Below are 19,545 nucleotides of genomic sequence, written 5' to 3'. Positions count from 1 at the left end.
ATCACTCAGTCAACTCATTTACAAATTTCAAGATCGCATCATAGGACAACATACTGTACATACCTGCATACATAACAAAAAAGTATAAAAGGAGGTAGATCTCATCTCGTGGGCAACAGCGCCTCTGTCTGGAGAGACGACACGACACGATGTTAACAACTGCTAGCTACACATAATATTACTCGACAAAACACATGAAAAACATAGTCAACTTAACCTTGTTTTGCCTACGGACATCTACAGACACGTTTACCTCCTCATAAGTCCTTCATCGCTTTGAGGACTACCCACAATCTCTTGCTTTTAGCATTCATGCAGGCGAACCGTTTTCAACAGCAGAGTGGGCGTAGTTGTCCCATTTAGCTGGATTTACTCAGACCTATTTACTAGTTTATGTATGTATATATGTTCACGTGTAATGTACACGTTAGTGCTCTTTATTCAGAAAACTCATGTCACTCTACATTTCAGGATCTGGTTATTATAGACACAGATTAAATGTTAAATATAATATTCAATATTTATCATCACAGTAAATGTTACATACACACATTAGTAGCTGTAAACACTCAGCATTAGAAAAATACATACGTTGGTTTGGTGCTACATAAGGAGTAAACATTTAATAATCATCACTATGAAAGTTACATACGTTGTTTTTGGTGCCTGTTTGTTTCCCAGATATATTAGTGTGTGTGTGAATGGGTGTATAAGAGACATTAACTTAAAGAACTTTGTAGAAAGGCGCTTTATGAAGTTCAGTCCATCTCCTGTTATTAGTTTACGGGCAGACCTGCCACATCCAATATGGCGGCGACGTCGACGTACGATTCAGCGTCTATGTTTATATGTCTTTGACGACGCCAACCCGGATGTTGTTGCAGGTCACGTGGCTACAGTTTAAGGCGCTCGGGTCAGGAGTGAGCAGAGTGAACAGAGTGAACATGTCGGCTCCTCTTCACTGCTCTGCTCTGATGTGACGCACTTTGTGTGGAAGCAGCAGCTCGGGTCCCGTCAGTCATTCAGACCGAGCACAGACAGACATGTCCGGCTTCAGCGCGGAGCTCATAGACTACCTGGAGGGCAGGATCACGTTCGAGGAGTTCGACAAGCGGAGAGATGAGCGCAGAGCCAAGGTGAACACAGAGTGTGACTACTAATAACTAAAAGTTAGCACTGCGAGAAGCTGCCTGTACACTCTGTGTATGTTGTTGAGCTAACAAAGTTTCCTCTTCTCTCTCAGGAGTCAGAGGAAGTAGCTGAAGAAGATGTGGAGGAGGAGGAAGAGGATGCTCAGCCCTCCACCTCTGCACAGGTCCCGGGGAAGATCGGTAAACCTTCTGTCTGTCTGCTGGTTTTTCAATGTGCTTCAATGTTGATGAAGGACATGAGTTTGGTTCCAGACATGATGATGATGATTTTACTTTATTAATCCCACAAACGGGGAAATTCTCTATTTTTATTTACATGCATTTTAACCCAGATACACACACATGCAGTACAAGGCATACACATGCAATTTTGGAGAGAGATGGTGGAGTGATGGGCCCCTGAGAAGCGCAGTTGGGGGGGGGGATCGGTACCATTTTTGGTCCATGTGGGACTTGAACCGGCCCACCCTTTGGTTCCCAAGCCAAGACCCTATGGACTGAGCTACTGCCGCCCCCATGACAGGGATACAGTCAGTGATGCTGGCTCAGTTCCATTTAGCTGCTGAGTCCTGTTATTGTGCATGTTGGCTCCCTATCATGACAAATGACGGCTTCCTTGACTCTACATGGTCCAGAATGCCGCAGCGCGACATCAACCTAAAAGGTCACATGTCACCCCACTCTTCAGCGACCTGCACTGGCTGCCTGTAGCTGCCAGAATTAAACACAAAGCTCTGACGCTAGCCTACAAAACCATCTCAGGATCTGCCCCTGCCTATCTCAGCGTCTTACTAAAGGCTCACGTCCCGACCAGGGCGCTACGCTCCGCTCATACAAACCGTCTAGTTGTACCCTCGCCTCTCGTAAAGCGAGGTCACTCTAAACTCTTCTCTGTGGTTGTCCCCAAATGGTGGAATGACCTACCAACGGCTACTAGAACAGCAACATCCCTTTCTACCTTTAAAAAAACTTGTAAAAACCTTTCTCTTTCGAGACTGCTTCCCTGCCTAACAAAACTAACAACTACTCTGCGCTCCTTTACACCTTTCTCAGCTTATGTCCTCCTCTGTAAGTCGCTTTGGATAAAAGCGTCTGCTAAATGCAATGTAATGTAATGTAATGTAACATAGATGTTATAATACATCTTTGTGCATCGTGCAGAGTGATGGAGACATGCCCCTCTGCCCCGGGCGGGTGAAACACCTTTTCGACAGCCTCCTTTGTGTCCTCTTGGTACCATTTCTCCAGCGCAGGATTCAGGCTGCATCAGAAATCACGTCCTCTTTATGTAGTGCGCTACATAGTGTGTTTTCTGTCTACCATTTCATTTTAGAGTCTGAGGTTAATGGACCAGAATGCTACAGTCGCTGTAGATATGTATGAGTATAGTACAGTTATTGTACACCTCAGACTCAAAGCTGTCTAACTGTGTGTGTAGTCTCAATCAAACAATTAATCAATTAGTTGATTGACAGAAAAGTTGAACATGACACTCTCCTCTCCTCTCAGAGGAGGGAGTCAGCCCGGGAGTCCAGCTGGCCTTCGCCTCCATGCTTGGAGAAACGCCAGAACCACCGTCTTCAGAAGAGGAGGAAGAGGAGGAGGAGGACAGCATGAGCTATGTTGACGATGAAGATGATGAGGACTACAAGGTGGAGGAGGAGGAGGGGGGAAAGGTGGAGGTGGAGGTGGAGGCAGAGGCGGAGGTGACAGAGAAGAAGCAGAGGCGAGGGGGGAAAGGAGGGAAAGGCAGAGGGCGCAGGAAGAAGAAAGACGAGGAGGATGACGACGAGGATCCGACGGTGGGGGACGTGTTCGCGCTGGAGATGGAACTGGACAGAGAAAACAAGAAGATGATGAGGGTGAGGATGGAGGAGGAGGAGGATGGAGGAGTGTGCAGGTGTTTTGTGAGCTCTGTTAGTGTCTGACTTTTTGTCCGTGGTGCGTTCAGGAGCGGCGTCATCGCAGCAAGCTTCCCAGAGCTCTGAGAGGTTTGATGGGAGAAGCTAACATCCGCTACGCCAGAGGAGAGAAAGAGGACGCCATCTTGATGTGTATGGAGATAATAAGACAGGGTACGTTACATCTTGTGTGAGCGTTTGGTGAAAATAGTTGTTTCAAAGTAATAAAATAAAATTCAAATCCTGTCCTCCAGCTCCTCTGGCCTATGAACCGTTCTCTACGTTGGCTATGATCTACGAGGACGATGAAGACATGGACAAAGCGCTGCAGTTTGGTCTCATCGCCGCCCACCTGAACCCCTCAGACTGTGAGGAGTGGATCAAACTGGCAGAAATGTCTTTGGAGCAGGACAACATCCGGCAGGCAATCGTCTGCTACACCAAAGGTCGGTATGACACATAAAAACTCAACAATGTACACGTGAATCCTTAATTACAGCCCTATCATTGATATTAATATACTCCATTCCCTCTGTCGCCTGCTTCTCAAGCCATTAAGTACGACCCCACCAACGTCCGCTACCTGTGGGAGCGCTCCAGCCTCCACATGCGTCTGGGCGAGCACAAACACTGCATGGACGGCTACCGGAGGATCCTGTCGCTGCTGCCGCTGGAGGACGGAGAGCATTTCATGCAGCTGTCCAAAGACATGGCCAAGTACAGGACACACAGAGACAGATCAACACACACACATGTTGGATTATGTCGGTCAGGACTCATATTTGTCTGTCTGCGTGTGTTTCATGGTTAGGAGTTACTACGAGAGTAATGATTTGGCCTCAGCTCTGGGTGTTGTTGAAGACGCTCTGGCGCGACACCCCAGCCTGGTCAGCGATGACTTCATCAACATGGCAGCTGAGCTCTACATCGGCAACCGCCACTACAACAAGGCCCTGCAGGTAAAACTCTCAGTGTCATTAAGACGCAGAGCAAATCAAAGATGTATTTTATATGAATGAATGCATGTGTGTTTGTGTGTGTTTCTAAGGTCTTGGTCCAGTTTGAAATTGTAACTTTGGTCAGAGATGAATCCAAATCAGACTCTGAGGCACCAACAAAAGAAGAGAAAGGAGCAGAGAAGACGGCTGAGGAGGAGGAGGAGAAGAAGAAGAATGAAGAAGAAGGCACAAAGTCGAAGACTGTGGAAGAAATGGCATCAGAGGAGAACGGTGAGTCAGGGAGCGTACAGATATGTTCCTTATCACTGACCTCTCAGTTGCTATTTTTGATGTCATTGGTAAGGTGGGTTACTAACCTAAGCCAGTATGTACAACATATAACAGTAGCTAGTTTGCTGATGTTGGCAGTTTTTCCTCATTGACAAACAAAGAGGGGTTAAAAATACTCTGAGGTATAATAAATCTGACATTTTAATTGCCTTGAGGGATGTTTCAGAAGTGACTTTTTTTTATTAAACCCAAGAGACGTCTTTGAAAGCACTGACACTAAAACGCTGCTGCTCATTCATTAGGTAACAGAAAATCATTCTTTTAGAAAGTCTAACCCTGGGAGGACATGTCGACGTTTTGAATAGAAGTCAGCAGCAGAAAGAAAACTCAGTGTGTCTATGCTGCATTGTCTAACTGTCCTGTTATGTGCCAGCACCAATTTAACCCAGTCAAATGTATTGTACTGTTGGGAATGCATTAACATGATTATTATTCTCCATGAGAAAACAATCGTTCATGCAAACGGCAAAATTAGTTCTCACTGACAGGAGCCACGTCCATTTCCTGTTCTTCAATGTGCATCACAGAAGTTTAGAAAATGTCTTTTCAAACTATGTCTCTTTATTGTAGAAGAAAGTATGAATCATATTAGTTCCTCAATGTCAACAGTTTTGAACTTTTAGGCATGTATTATTAAACTGGTTTAGAAATTCTATGGCCTCAAGATACAGGCGGTTGCATTTTGGATTAGCTAAAGCCATTGGATGCCTTTTACAGAGTGAATGTAAAATGCTCATGTAATCAGGATCTAGTGAAGTTGAGTATCATCTGCATAGCATGCTGCTGATAAAGCCAGATAAAGCCAAAGCTAAAAAAAAAGAAAGTAAAGATTGCATTGCAGTGGGCTAAGAATGGATCCTTGTGGGACTCCATTGGATTTACCACGATGAGTACATCATCTGCTGAATGGTGAAAACAAATTTGGACAGAAAACCACCCTATGTGAAGGAAATGTGAAGTCTCATGATTTTTTTAAATGTCCACAGTGATCTGTTATTGAAATACAGCTTGCTAACAATCTTCACACCTTAGCTGTGAATTTTCACAGTGAACTCCCACAGCCCTCTCCACTATCAAAGAAACAATCATAGCTGTTATTCTTGGAACATGGTAACGCTGACTGAGGGTGTGTGTGTCTGTCTGTGTTTGTGTCTCCAGGTAAAATTAAGGATGTACAGGTACCAGACAGCGTCCCAGTGGACCTGAGGGCCAAGCTAATGGTCTGCCTCATACACCTGCATGTCTACACACCCCTGGAGGTAAACAGAGCAAACACAAGAGAGAAATATTGATTTATAGCACACTTTGAAGGCAAAAAAATGTCAATAAACATATGTCCCCATTGCTCTGTACCCACTCAATTACAGGGACTAGTGTCGTCGCTGATGGAGCAGAGCCCAGAGGAGATTGGCGACTTGTACCTGGATGTAGGTGAGGCCTACCTGGAGGAGGGCGAGTACATGTCTGCTCTGCCTCTGCTGTCTGCCCTCGTCATATCTGAAAAGTACAACCTGGCTGTCGTCTGGCTCCGACACGCAGGTGAGAAACCAACGATTAAGACATCTTTAAACTAGCTTCTGCTCAGATATTGTAACGTACATAGATAGTGAACGTTTATTATTTTTCCACTCCATTTGTATATGATTGAGGGTTGGCTAAATAACAGAAACACCTCTCTGTATAATGCAATACAGCCTCCAGGATAACCATAAAGTTCAATCAACACCTCCTAAAAACAGTTTAAAAAAAAAAGTTGAATATTCTAGCCTCCGTGAAGGGAGGATTTATTGCACCTAATAAACCTGCAGGTGGGTGTAGTAGTACTTATTTCTTGAATTTTAATTTCAGGTTGAGGAACCATGATACTAACCATAATCCTGCTCAGACTCATGAGGCGTATCTGCCGTAGCAGGCGTCCAAAAAATTCTCCACTGTGTGAAACTCTGCAGCTTAGGTGCAAGACAGGATTTGAGGTGACCCCCCCTCAGTTTGGCTGTGACTAAAGAAAAAAGAAAACCGCTGTTACATAAGAAGCCTTCATTACTTCACAGAGTGTCTAAAGGCGCTGGGCCACATGGAGGTGGCAGCAGAAAGCTACACAAAGGTGGTGGAGATGGCTCCGTTGCACCTAGAGGCCCGGCTCTCCCTGGCCACCCTGCAGCAGCAGCTGGGCAAACCGGAGTGCGCCCTCAAAGCGCTGGAGTCCATGTACGACAGCGAAACACTGGCACAGGACTCGTCAGCCGTACAAAAGGCAAGGAGTGTGTTTCTCTCTGCATTTCTCATCACCTGAAAATAAGAATCATTGTGTTTTTGTTACCTCAGAGTTTTTTGTATCTCTCTATTTTGTATTCCACTTAGTCCGCCATGTTGAACCATGTTTCTACAGTAACCCAGAATGGACAAACTTAACACTGGCTCTAGATAAAGTTTCATGTGTTTTCCAGCTTCCATGTTAGGGAGGTGAAACGAGGGCTGCAATGTGCAACTGCACTGCTAGATGCCACTAAATCCTTAACATTGCTCATTCAAGAGGGCTTAAACAATCAACAACAATCGTATTTATATGGATGATAAAGCTAGAAGACAAATTATACGATATTATTTGGCAATTACTACAACTTTGTGATTTACTAAATCTACTAATTTACTGAATGGTCAGTTCAGTCAGTGCACGTCCAAGATGTCTTCTGCTGAGGGGTTTATTGAAGCTTGGCCAAGGAGAATGACGCGTATCATGACATGTGGCCTCAGTTTCATGGCCTCACACAGGGTCTAGTAGGTCAGGACATACTAGACCCTGTGTGAATAGAAAAATTCCCTCATCTTTTTACTTCGTATCTGTATCTTCGTATAATCTTGTTTTAGTGTCACTATTTTTCTCTATTTTTATTGATTTCCCTGGCTGGAATTCGCCCTCAGGACAAGATAGATACTGAATTCCAAACCTGACTTTTGAGCTCTTTGGTACATTGTTTTGAAGAATTTATTTTGTATGTGTATTTTGTTATGCTGTGGTTGTAGGAATTAAAGCTGCTGCTGCATCGTTCCACACTGCTCAAGACTCAGGGACAAACACAGGACTACCTGGATGCTATGATCTCCATGATCTCCATGCTACTGAAGGTAACACACAGAGAAACACACACACACACACACGATGAAGAACAGATTGTAGCGAGAACTCTATTTGCATTTTCACCGTCTCCCTGAGTGTGACAAACGATTCAAACAACCTGTGTGTGTGTGTGTGTGTGTGTGTGGGTGTGTGTGTGTGTGTGTGTGTGTGTGTTCCAGGTGGCCATGCAGCGAGCTAAGGTGTGCGTGCGCTCTGTGAGCGTATCAGGCAAGAGTCACCTGAGGCTGGTGAAGGTCAAAGACATGGTAGCAGAAATCGCTGACCATGAAGCTGCCTATTTGGCCAACACTGGTATGAATATACATGCACAGAATATAAATAAGCATGTGTGTGTTTGTTGTTGGTCTACGTCACGTCTTCGTACCTGCCTGCCTGGCTGATGCACAGAGCCTGGAGTTGGCAGGAGCAGAGCAGAGCAGTTGGCCGGATATTGTTCACCGTCAGCACTTATTAACTGTTGCCATATGTGGAGAGGTCTGTTTATTGCTCTTTTTAAAGGACCACATTTGAAGCGTTGCGTGTTTGAGCTCATTAGTTACAAATAGCGTGTGCTATACTTTCAATTATTGTGCACAAGTTTTTAAATCTTAACACGTGTTTTCATCCAGGCTTGTAACGTTATGACAGCATGAAATCAAACTGCAGTGCAGATTTTAGAGCTGAAAAACAAACACGAACATCATGGTGTCGTCTGCATACAAAGATATACATCTGAGGTAGATCTAATAGGCAGTTCAGACAGTAGTACAGTGGTCCCTTGTTTATCGCGGGGGATACGTTCTAAAAATAACCCGCAATAAACGAAATCCACAAAGTGAGTTTTACAATTATTATACATGTTTAAGGCCGTAAAACCCCTAACCACACACTTTTATACACCTTTTTACACGCATTTTGTACAGTACTCCCTTAAACAGGACGCAGAACACATGTGCGGTTCTCCCTTAGCCAATTTTGGACGCAGAACACAATGCGCGTTCATACTGTACAGCAGTGTTTCCCAACCGGGGGTACGCGGAGGTACTGCAGGGGGTACGCAGCGCATGGGGAGATTTTTTTTTATTTTTTTTTTTGAAGAAGGCGTTACAAAAACTGTAGTCCAAAAACTCGTAATATTCGTAATATGACAACAGAATGTCTGCTGTGTAAGTAATTTATTTAATAGGCCTACAATTATTAATTATTAATTATTAATTTGCATTAAGTTGATGCTAAAAAAGAAGGTGAGAGAGCCTGACAAGTTTATGTTCAGTTTAAGAAGATTAAATAAAATGATTTTCATCTATAACCGCTGTGTTATGCTCTACTGATGCTATACTGATGGTCTGATCTGGTCCCTGTCCAGGTAAAACTAACGTTCTGTCCAAAGAGGACTGGTGGCAGCTGCTGGTGAGCTGCGTGCTCACACTGTGCGAGGTGAAGCGCTACGAGGAGGCCGAGTTGCTGGTGGAGTCCGCCATGGAGTTCTACTCCTTCTACGACAACAAGCCCAAGAGGAAGGAGCTGGAGTTCTTTGGCCTGTCCGCCACCATCCTCGACCACAACCACTACAAGGCCTACAACTACATCAGGTACACTCGACGTTTGTGCCTCCGTCAGATGGACATGTAGTTGCTAACTTGTATTAAGTTGTCTGTTTTTTCTCTGAACAGGTTGATGCTGATGGAAAATGTGGATCTGCCTCAGCTTTGGAATATTTTCAACCAGGTGTGGTGCTCAAGTGACAAAACATCACATTTCTTCTGTTCTGTTGGATGTAATGAATGTCTGACATGTTTGTATTCTTCCCTCAGCTGACGATAACCTCCGAGCACCAGCGCCACCATCGCTTCTGTCTGCGCCTGCTGTTAAAACATCCCGACAACCACGCACTGTGCGTCCTCTGCGGACACAACGCCATGGTGTCAGGGAGCTTCAAACATGCTCTGGGTACAAAAACGTCCACGTTACACTCTGCATATTTTAGCTAATGAAGAACCAACTGGTCTGACAACACAGCTTGATATCATATGTTTTTCCAGCTCTGAAAACAAGATAAAAGCAGTGAAATGTTCATGTTGGAGAAAAGGACTTTTAGTTCATCTTCCCAGCAGTATGGACAAACAAACAGCGTACTTTGTAGTTTGTATACTTGATACTGATATATGCAATGGGGATTTATAGGTTATTGTTGGATACAATCCACAAACATAAAAGCAGTTTTGTATTCCTTATTTTGTTCAAAGGGATAAAATGAGTACAAAAAAAAAAACCTGAATAGAATGTGGGAAAAATACAAGTTCTAAAAGTTATTAGAATATAGCTTTTATATAGCTTTGAGTTGCTATCATAAAGATTCATTTATTAATTATTATTTATTTTTACTTTGTTTCATATTCAAAATAAGTGGGGCCTTTTTTTGTCTTTAATTTTGCTCTAGTCTTTAATTTCGTGCCGTTCCTTTAATCAGTATGATCACTCTCATGTCCCCATAAACCAACATGCAGTTCTATGTTTTTTCTTGTCATAACTAAAAGACTATTCAACAAATGTAAATGTCTCCAACATGCTGGTATTCCTCTCAATATTTCAGCCTTAGGATTCATTTTAAAGGAGACCTTCAAAACATTGTTTGTCTGGAACATAACCAAGTGCTTACTCATGGTGGAATTGTTTGGTCTCTATAAATAATATTAGAACAAGTTCCACCCAGACCTGTTCTGTATGGAGAGTGTCATGAGATTAGTTATGATTTGGTGCTATAAAAATAAAATTGAATAATCAGAAAACATGAACATAGTTTATTTTTTAGCAGTTTGATGTGAGGAAATATTTTTGTATTTAATATTTTCAAACATGTGTCTTTAGGGCAGTATGTTCAGGCCTTCCAGACTCACCCCAACAACCCGCTGCACAGCCTGTGCGTGGGTCTCACCTTCTTCCACATGGCCTCTCAGAAATATGTGGGCAAACGACACACGCTGGTGCTGCAGGTACGGTGTTTGTTTCATGCAACTTCTTTCAGCTTTACAGTCACATCCCGTAGTGTGTTCAACATGCAGCACATGTATGTGTTTAGGGTTTCTCCTTCCTGTGGCGGTACGTGGAGCTGCGTGGAGAGTGCCAAGAGAGCATGTACAACCTGGGCAGAGCGCTGCACCAGATGGGCCTCACACATTTGGCCATACATTACTACCAGAAGGCGCTTACACTCCCTGCACAGAAACTGGAGGTCTGTATGCATACGACAACCAGACGAGTGTTTTTATAGTGACTTTTATCCAGAAGTGGAACTACATCCACAGCTATTTTGCAGCCCTATAAGATGTTTCCCTCTTGTCCTTTCCTGCAGGGTATGCCGGACGATCAGGTGGATCTGAAGAGAGAGATCGCCTTCAACCTCTCCCTCCTCTACCAGGCGAGCGGGAATGTGGAGATGGCCCGGCAGCTCATCAACACGCACTGCATTGTTTGAAAGTGCACACAAAGTCTTCATCGTCTGAGCCAGTGTTTCTTTTTATTTAAAGGACTAAAAATGATTTATTCATATGTTGATAAATGCTGAAATAAATAAATCAATATTTTAATAAACCAAACATTTTTTGGGTGTTTAATTAACAAATAAATATTTTATTTCATTCATATGTATTTTTTTTTTTTACAAAGTACATTCATTTTTTTTTTGTATTTCTACTTTTCCAATCGATTTGATTTATTGGTGTTAATAAGCAGATGATACTTCGATTGGTCACATGATCCTTTCAGCTGTATTTCTTTTGGGTTCGTCTGGCTGACCAATCGTGCTTTACAGTGAGAGTGACACCACCTACCTTATTAACATACAACATAGAAAAGATCCATTCAATCATTCATGGATGTATTCATTTGTTATATATTTGCTGTATTTAGTCATTTTTTGTCCTCCATATGAAAGCAGCTCTTGTCTTGACATTAGAGATTTTATACAGTTAGGTCATGTATGTAATTGAATATGCTTTCATAGCTTTCTGATTTTACAGCTCTGCAGACACTGTTGCTAAATGAATGTAGATGTAATCTCATCAAATACACTCATGTCTGATATTGGATTTTCTCATGTAGGATTAAACGTGTACACGTTCATACACTTTTAACCCGTAATGCTGTTCTAACCCATTTTGGCGAGACAGTTTTAATAACTAAACAATCTCCGCCTGATATGTTTCTATATTTGTAAAGAATAAAAACGTGGGATGTCGCTTGGACGTGTTTTTTCTTTATTTGACAGTGATGTGACAAAAAGATGGACGGACAGACTTTTTCTTTTGTTGTTGCAGGGATTAAGGCGGTGGGATTATTTGCCAAATCCCTCCCTCTCTCCTATCCCAACCGTCTGCTTTCATCATGTTTCCTTCCCCGGGTCACTGCACACCATCTAGGCCAGGGGCAGGCTAGGCCTGCTGCTGAGAGGAAGAGTAGTGGGGCTACTTTTCCCCTGACACGGACTAATATAATCAGTAATATTGTTCATAATGCAGTGTAGAAGTCTGCCAACTGAATCAGAAAAACAACAAATATGACCGCAAAGGTCCAGTGTGTCAGATTTAGGAGTACAAAATCTGGAAGGAATGGAATATAATATTCATAACTATGTTTTCATTAGTGTATAATCGTTGTGTATTTGTTACCTCAATACGAGCCTTTTATATCTACAGACACTGGGTCCTCTTCCATGTTTCTGCAGCAGAACTATGGTGGCCCTGAAGTGCAAATCACAATGGCAAATCAGAAAACACAACAGCAAATAAAAAAACACAACAACAAATAAACACATTCTTCTTAAGTCTGACAAACTCAAAATACATATTTATTTTGACTTTACACAGACTTTAATAGCAGTGCGTAAGTTGTCACTGGCGTCGCTCATATTCTGCCATTGTCGTTTCTGATTTGCTGTTGTGTTTTTTGATTTGTTGTTGTGTTTTCTGATTTGCTGTTGTGTTTTCTGATTTGCTGTTGTGTTTTCTAATTTGTTGTTGTGTTTTTTGATTTGCTGTTGTGTTTTTTGATTTGCTGTTGTGTTTTCTGATTTGTTGTTGTGTTTTCTAATTTGCTGTTGTGATTTGCACTTCAGGGCCACCGTACAGAACAGACAAACTAAACACTGGCTCTAGATCACTGCTTCTCAAACTTTGGTACGAGTACGAGCAGTGTGGCAACCTCCTTGTAGTGGTGCTCTACAAGGAATCTCTGAAATAACTTTTGAAAAAGAGACAAATTAATTTAAAAGTTTTTCATTTCCTGTCACTTCCATGCAGGTAGCATGTAGCTCCCATCCTTAGTATGTAAGTGATGGTAAACTGCTTTTCCATTCAAGTGGTCTGTACATAATTCAACTTTATATGTTCTGTCATACACAATACAATGGTGGGTGTGTCTGACAGGCTCTTAATGGGGGCCCTTTTGTGTGCTGGCCCCTGGGTCAGCTCCTGCCCATCCCCCCCCCCCCCTGCATTAAACCCGTCATATCACGTCACTGCCCTCCGTCCTGTGGATGGGATTTGATCCCAGGATGCCCTCATTAAACCTGCATATGAAAGCTGTGATTAAAATAGTAATCCTCCCCATGCTCTGTAATTGAAATCATTCCTGGTAAAATAAATCAGCTTGGAATTCTCAGCTGACCCCTCCAAGGTCCCCGAACCTCAGGTTGAGAACCCGTCATCTACAGAGTGGGGGGGTTGGAGGCTGGTAGGAGGTGTTAGATCAGTTATTTTGATGCTGAGCTCCACAAGGATGGACTCCCACAACAAGGCCTGGCGTTAAACAAAGTTCCCAACCAGAACATATACCGTTCCTGCGTGTCCCCGGGCTGTTGTGAGCAAGAGTGCGGGGCTGCTGTGGTTCGACTCCGGCATGGAGGAGCGACAGAGGACCGGGAATAAAGTGGGAGAAGCGGCGGAAACGGAGAGGCGGATGTGAAGTGTTCAGCCAAATAAATAAGATATGAACCCGTCTTTCTACCCAACCTGGAAACATAACGCCGCGGAGAGAACGAGACGGCAACCATGATTTAAGAAACGGGGATAATAAACAGCTGAGGGAGGTTTCGCATTGACCGGGGGAGGCAGCGGCGCTGCGCCCGGGCTCTGGAGAGCTGGATCCCGCTTGGAAGCAGATGAAGGGTCGGTGGTGCCCGGGCCGTGTGGACGTCCGTCGTCCATGATTAGCGACTATTTCTTTTTTGGCATTCAGAGAGGAGGGTTGAATCGCTGTAGCTAAAGGTAAGCGGTGCCTCACGTGTGTTTATTTCTGCACATCATGTTGTTGCTTTGAGCTTTTTCTGCACACCACTGTGTTTCATCATGTTTTCTCCCTCACTCATCAATCAGTCTGCACGGCTGCCTCCTGCTATTGTGAGCTGATGAAGTCATGCACTTGCAGCAACAGTAACAAACACAGGCCTTTACAGCAACAATAACAGATCCCAAATGATAAATAAAAAAAACAACCTGCAGCTCCATGTGCTGCTGTCACAACAGCAAAGGGGGATCAGCAGTGATTTGTGATTTGTGGTGTGCTCACACAATCAGATCAATCCCTGAATTACAGGGCAGCTCATCTCCTGTTTCCTCCCTAATAGCTTCATGTAGGATTCTAATCTGTGTATAATAAACTCCAGTGTAGGCTGAGGTCATGTTTGTCAGCAAATGAATTGGCAGGTAATTGATGATTGTGTTTGCCTCATCATGTGGCTTTCTTTGGGCTTTTACTTTCACATGTGTGACTAAAATCAGATCATCCGAGCGGCATAACATTTAAGTTTGGACGCTCAGTGAATGGTGCAGAGAATGACATTAGAACTGGGAGGTTTCCAGTATCATCCATATACTCCACCATGCTGCATCTTGGCTTTACACTCCAATACAAGGGGGATTTCTCAAGTGTATTAAGCCTATTTTTGACTACGAGGCGTATTGACCTGATATATGAGACCACTTTCGTTGCATTCTGTCCTGTGCTTTTCCTTGAGTCCTGATCTGCAGCTGAAAAATACATTTTCTTAATTGTTCTTGGGTAAAAACTTTGCAGCCATGTCGCGTTAAAAACGAATAAATCCTCCCGTGTTGTAACCTCATCAGTCTGTTAAATGTGCCAGCATGCGGTCGAGGTTAAAGCTGCAATAGCAATAGGATCTCATGAAAAATAAATAATCTAACCCACAAAAGTGTGGTTAGAGCAGAGAGGAATTATCTGTCACTGGCAGGAGACCCCGTAGATCAATCCTGTTCGCCCCCGCGATATCTCAATGTCAGGCACTGAATTTGTTTAACTCACAGGTGTGACCCCGATGACATCATCAGGGTTACCTCGAGTTTAGCTGTGGACAAAGCAGTGGCTGGTTAATTTGCTAACTGACTACGACTGAATACTGAAGCAAACCTTAGCTTGACGAGGTGTTTGGAAACACTCTGTCTAATTAGCAACTAACTGGTCTAGGGCTAACTAGTCAAGGGCTAACTAGTCAAGGGCTAACTGGTCTAGGGCTAACTAGTCTAGGGCTAACTAGTCTAGGGCTAACTGGTCTAGGGCTAACTGGTCTAGGGCTAACTGGCCAAGGGCTAACTGGTCTAGGGCTAACTGGTCTAGGGCGAACTAGTCTATGACTAACTGGTCTATGACTAACTGGTCTATGACTAACTGGTCTATGGCTAACTGGTCTAGGGCTAACTGGTCTAGGGCTAACTAGTCAAGGGCTAACTGGTCTAGGGCTAACTAGTCTAGGGCTAACTGGTCTAGGGTTAACTGGTCTAGGGCTAACTGGTCTATGGCTAACTGGTCTATGGCTAACTGGTCTATGGCTAACAGGTCTAGGGCTAACTGGTGTTGGATAAAGTCTGATGTTACAGTGTCAAGAACCGTCACCAGTGGGAAACTACTAATGTGTGTTAGCGCTAATCATGCTAATCAAACTATATATTTCCTGGCGTGGCGCGTTAATGGCGCGACAACCGGGCGGAGCATTAGCGCCAACATTTGACTGCCAAAATATAAATATATAAAACTCAAAATAAGAAGTGACACGACACTGGTTAAGTTTTAATAAAAGAAGTAAGCTAGCTAGCCGGACATGCTAACATTTGTAGTCCCCGCGCATTGAAAATGAAGCTACCACTAGCAGCAAGTTAGCTTAGCAAGAAAAGGGGGGAAGCAGCTAGCCAGCATATTTAGATATTTTTTTTATATATATATTTGGTTACATTTGTATAAATCAAAAGTGTTGAAATAACAACTTGTAGTTTTTATGAACCGGACTATTTCTTGACTTTGGACTATATTTAGCATACAGACATGAGAGTGGTATCAATCGTCTCATCTGATTCCCAAGAAAACAAATAACAATAATAATAATAATACATTTTATTTCATAGCCGCCTTTCTGTCACCCGAGGACACCTTATAATAAATAAGAGTAGACAGCAAATAACAGAAACAAACAAAAAGTATTTCAAATTACAAGAATAAAACATTAAAAACAGGTTAAAATAGGACAATGCAATTGAATCAGCTGGAAAAGGCTATTATAAACAGGTGGGTTTTAAGTGCAGACTTGAATTGTGAGAGTGAGTAAGTATATATCCCAACCTATTTCATCCAGACATAAGCCTTATAGTCATTACTTTAACCTCTAACCACTGTGTTGTCTTTGGGTACACATTCGGTGGAGCTCTGTGTCTGACATGTTGGACCGGACACTTTGCACGAGAAGGCCGTGAAACAAAAACACACACAAACTGGCACAGAGGAATGTGATGGGTGTGCTGAGGACAGGAAGCTGTTGCCTCTGACGGGACCGCCTCATTGTTCTCCAATCACGCTACAGCTATTTCAGGAGTGTGTGTGTGTGTGTGTGTGTGTGTGAGATAGTGGTCCTATCTCAGAGGTCTGCTTTTGTATGCCAGGTTTATACTAGTAAATGACACTTAATGATCTTAAATTACACCCAGCCAGAGGCAGAAGCAGTTAAAGGGATGGTTTATATTTCCCTGTCATGTCTGGCTGTGCCTCTCCCTGCGGGCAGAGAAGTGTACCACCCTAACACCACAGCGGTATTTGGGCAAATAGGACGAATTTCTGGCATCTTTTTACGGACTGGGTCAGTCTTCGCTGTGGCTCCACTTTGTGATTTAATTAGGCTGATGGGATTTTTTTTCTTTACATCTAAATCTTGCGTATACTGCGGCTTTTAAGCTCCGACACTTGCATCATTCAGTAATGTAGCCTTTTCCATACAAGCACAAAGCCCAAACGCTGCCCCACCTAGAAGAATATCAGCAGTATTTTGATTCCAGTGGAGAGTTCTAGAGCTGGAGGGATGAAACGCTCCTCCTGTCCTGCCCACAAACATTCAGTCTTCATAGGAAACACTTGTGAATGTGCACACATCCTTCTTTTGCCTTAGCGTAGGATGAAAGTAGGACCAAATCAAACACAGGTTTTGGGCGTATATGTGCATTACTTCCAACAAGCACACAGAGCCTATGTATGTGTGTGTAGCACCATCATCACTGGCTAGCAGTGTATTGATGTCAGTGCCTGGGTCTGTTTTCACTGGGTTGTGTGTATATTTAGTCACAAAGTCTCACCATTTATAAATAACCCGCAGACTTGAAACTGCTGCTGGAGGAAAGACTGCGCTCAGTGTATCTCTTAAACACTTCAGGTACGGAAGCCTGCATGGACAAACGAATGAAGAAAATATTTCGTTTTGGAGGTCATTAAAATAATTTGTTTGGTAGAGTTGGTGAGAATTAGCTCTGCAGTTTTTCCTCAACCCTGAGGCGTTTTAGTGACTGCAGCTGTCAGCGAAAAAAGCTCTGATGAACCCACGGTACAGTTCCTGCTCAGCACCAAACACCAGACAGACACAGTTAGAGAGACTAGCTGGTGAACACAGTGCAGCATTTAGCAGCTAAAGAGCCAGATATCTTTCTCAGGAGGTGGTGGAGACCAAAACAGAGCTGAAATAAGACTGAACATTGATTTCAATTCACCAGATGGACACGAAACAACATTCTAAATCAATGCTGTTGCTCCATGTCTGCTGGATATCTAAATCATAGACTATGTAAAACATAAACATATGATGTGATGTCACCCCTTCCATTAAAAAAATGTAATAAAATTTCAACAGGTTCCACATAATTGTTATTTCAACTCAAAAATGTTATGTTAGGATTTTAAATTACATTGGTCCCTCGTTTATCGCGGGGGATACGTTCTAAAAATAACCCACAATAAACGAAATCCGCGAAGTAAGTTTTACAATTATTATACATGTTTTAAGGCCGTAAAACCCCTAACCACACACTTTTATACACCTTTTTACACGCATTTTGTACAGTACTCCCTTAATTAATCAGGACGCAGAACACGCGTGCGGTTCTCACTCAGCCAATCAGGATGCAGAACACATGTGCGGTTCTCACTCAGCCAATCAGGATGCACAACACAATGCATGTTCATACTGTACAGTACGCTGTAAAAAAAAGCATGCAAAATTACACTAAAAAAGTCCGCGAAACAGCGAGTCCGTGAAAAGTGAACCGCGATATAGCGAGGGGTGACTGTACATAAGATTTTTTGAGTTGAAGTAACTAAATACAATTAAAGTCAACATTTAATTATAACAATAATTATTGCGTGTTGGTGGCTCTGCTTGTTGCCATCTTGGCAGTCCTGCCTTCGCCGCTAGTCAAACATGGGCAGAGATGTTCAGCGTGGGTGGCGGCTCAAACAAGCCACCTGTAATACCATCCACCTGTCAGTCAAAGTGGCCACGCCCCTTAATTCTGCATAACTTTAAGCCTTAATATAATGTGAACAGGTGAGTTGTATATAAATTCACCCTCAGTACAGTTGTCATGAACAGGGAAATTAGCTATAGAGACCAAAACAGTTTTTTGTACCAGGCTGTAAACATGTTTATTTCTGCTGTGAAGTTGGACATTTCAACATGGGGACTTATGGAGACTGACTCAACTGCAGTTTTTAGCATTTGCGTGTTGGCTTTATTTTAAAACCGTGGAAGTTTCTGCTTGGTCTGTGATGTTTCTGTTCATCTGTTGGTCTAGTTTAGGCCTCCACACACTCACACAGTTTTTGACATGGATTTGTACAACAGTGAGCCAGCGAGGCATTATGGGATTTGAAGACAAGATGACAAGATAACCGCATCAGGGAGTGGACCTTTTAAGCGGATGGGGTAGCCTTGCCTCTGCAGCAGCTCACCTCTAACGTTATAGCCTATGATAGCACACACCTTCACGAAAACCGCGCTCAGATGACCACACACACAATTAGAGTGCTGGAGGCGGCAGGGCAGTAGGGCAGCGATGAGTCAGCTACAGTCTACACACTGCATCAGTCCACTAACTGTCTCCTCTTTCTATCTGTGTGTGTGTGTGTGTGTGTGTGTGAGAATGTATTTGTGTCAAGTGGTGCATGTGTGTGCGTTTTTACCTGTGTGTGTGTGTGTGTGTGTGTGTGTGTGTGTGTGTGTGTGTGTGTGTGCAGCTAGCACGGCGCCAGCAACCCCTCCCCATCATTCAGCCTGTACAGAGCTGCAGTCTGCTGAGGCGGAAATACAACATGACATTCTTCAAATGGGGGGCTGGGAAATGTATGCAAACTAGGAGACTACTCACGATGTGTTCACTGTCCTCAGATGGCAGGTTTTCACAGCATATTATGTTATGACACAAGCTATTAGAACTTCTGATCATGGGTTAGACTCTGATAACCAGATCGAGCCTGCCATCCATCATACAAAGGCTGTGATTGAATTCAGTTTAAAGACTTCTGCAGTATAATCACATTAGGCATATTTGTCTGTTGTGTTATGACTCTAGTGTGGAACAGAAATGTATTTGTCCAGTGTAGAACCACATGACAGACTTCAAATACAGCACTAATTCTACATACAAACCAAAGTAATGATATTAAAAATGTATTAATTATAAACAGGGATTATAATATATATATATTAGATTCCATGGGAGGTTAGGCTGGGGAATTTCAGAAATATTCAAAATAGGAAACAAATG

General features: G+C 43.1%; 1 protein-coding gene across 1 annotated transcript; it reads left to right on the top strand.

Moving 5' to 3' along the window:
• Nucleotides 1–884: 884 nt before the first annotated feature.
• On the top strand, nt 885–10,976 carry gtf3c3 (general transcription factor IIIC, polypeptide 3). Its single transcript, XM_027291763.1, has 19 exons — nt 885–1,136; nt 1,244–1,331; nt 2,661–3,013; nt 3,103–3,226; nt 3,307–3,498; nt 3,604–3,769; nt 3,864–4,011; nt 4,101–4,281; nt 5,500–5,600; nt 5,709–5,880; nt 6,393–6,595; nt 7,366–7,467; nt 7,639–7,771; nt 8,826–9,051; nt 9,133–9,187; nt 9,274–9,409; nt 10,328–10,452; nt 10,539–10,691; nt 10,812–10,976. The coding sequence occupies exons 1-19, from the start codon at nt 1,044–1,046 to the stop codon at nt 10,932–10,934; spliced, it is 2,874 nt and encodes a 957-aa protein (XP_027147564.1). The 5' UTR covers nt 885–1,043; the 3' UTR covers nt 10,935–10,976.
• The last annotated feature ends 8,569 nt before the right edge of the window (nt 10,977–19,545 follow it).

This window comes from Larimichthys crocea, chromosome XIX (genome assembly GCF_000972845.2).
Source record: "Larimichthys crocea isolate SSNF chromosome XIX, L_crocea_2.0, whole genome shotgun sequence".
Classification (NCBI taxonomy): domain Eukaryota; kingdom Metazoa; phylum Chordata; class Actinopteri; family Sciaenidae; genus Larimichthys; species Larimichthys crocea.
Note: the sequence above shows the minus strand (reverse complement) of the source record. Positions and strands in the feature narration are given on the sequence as shown.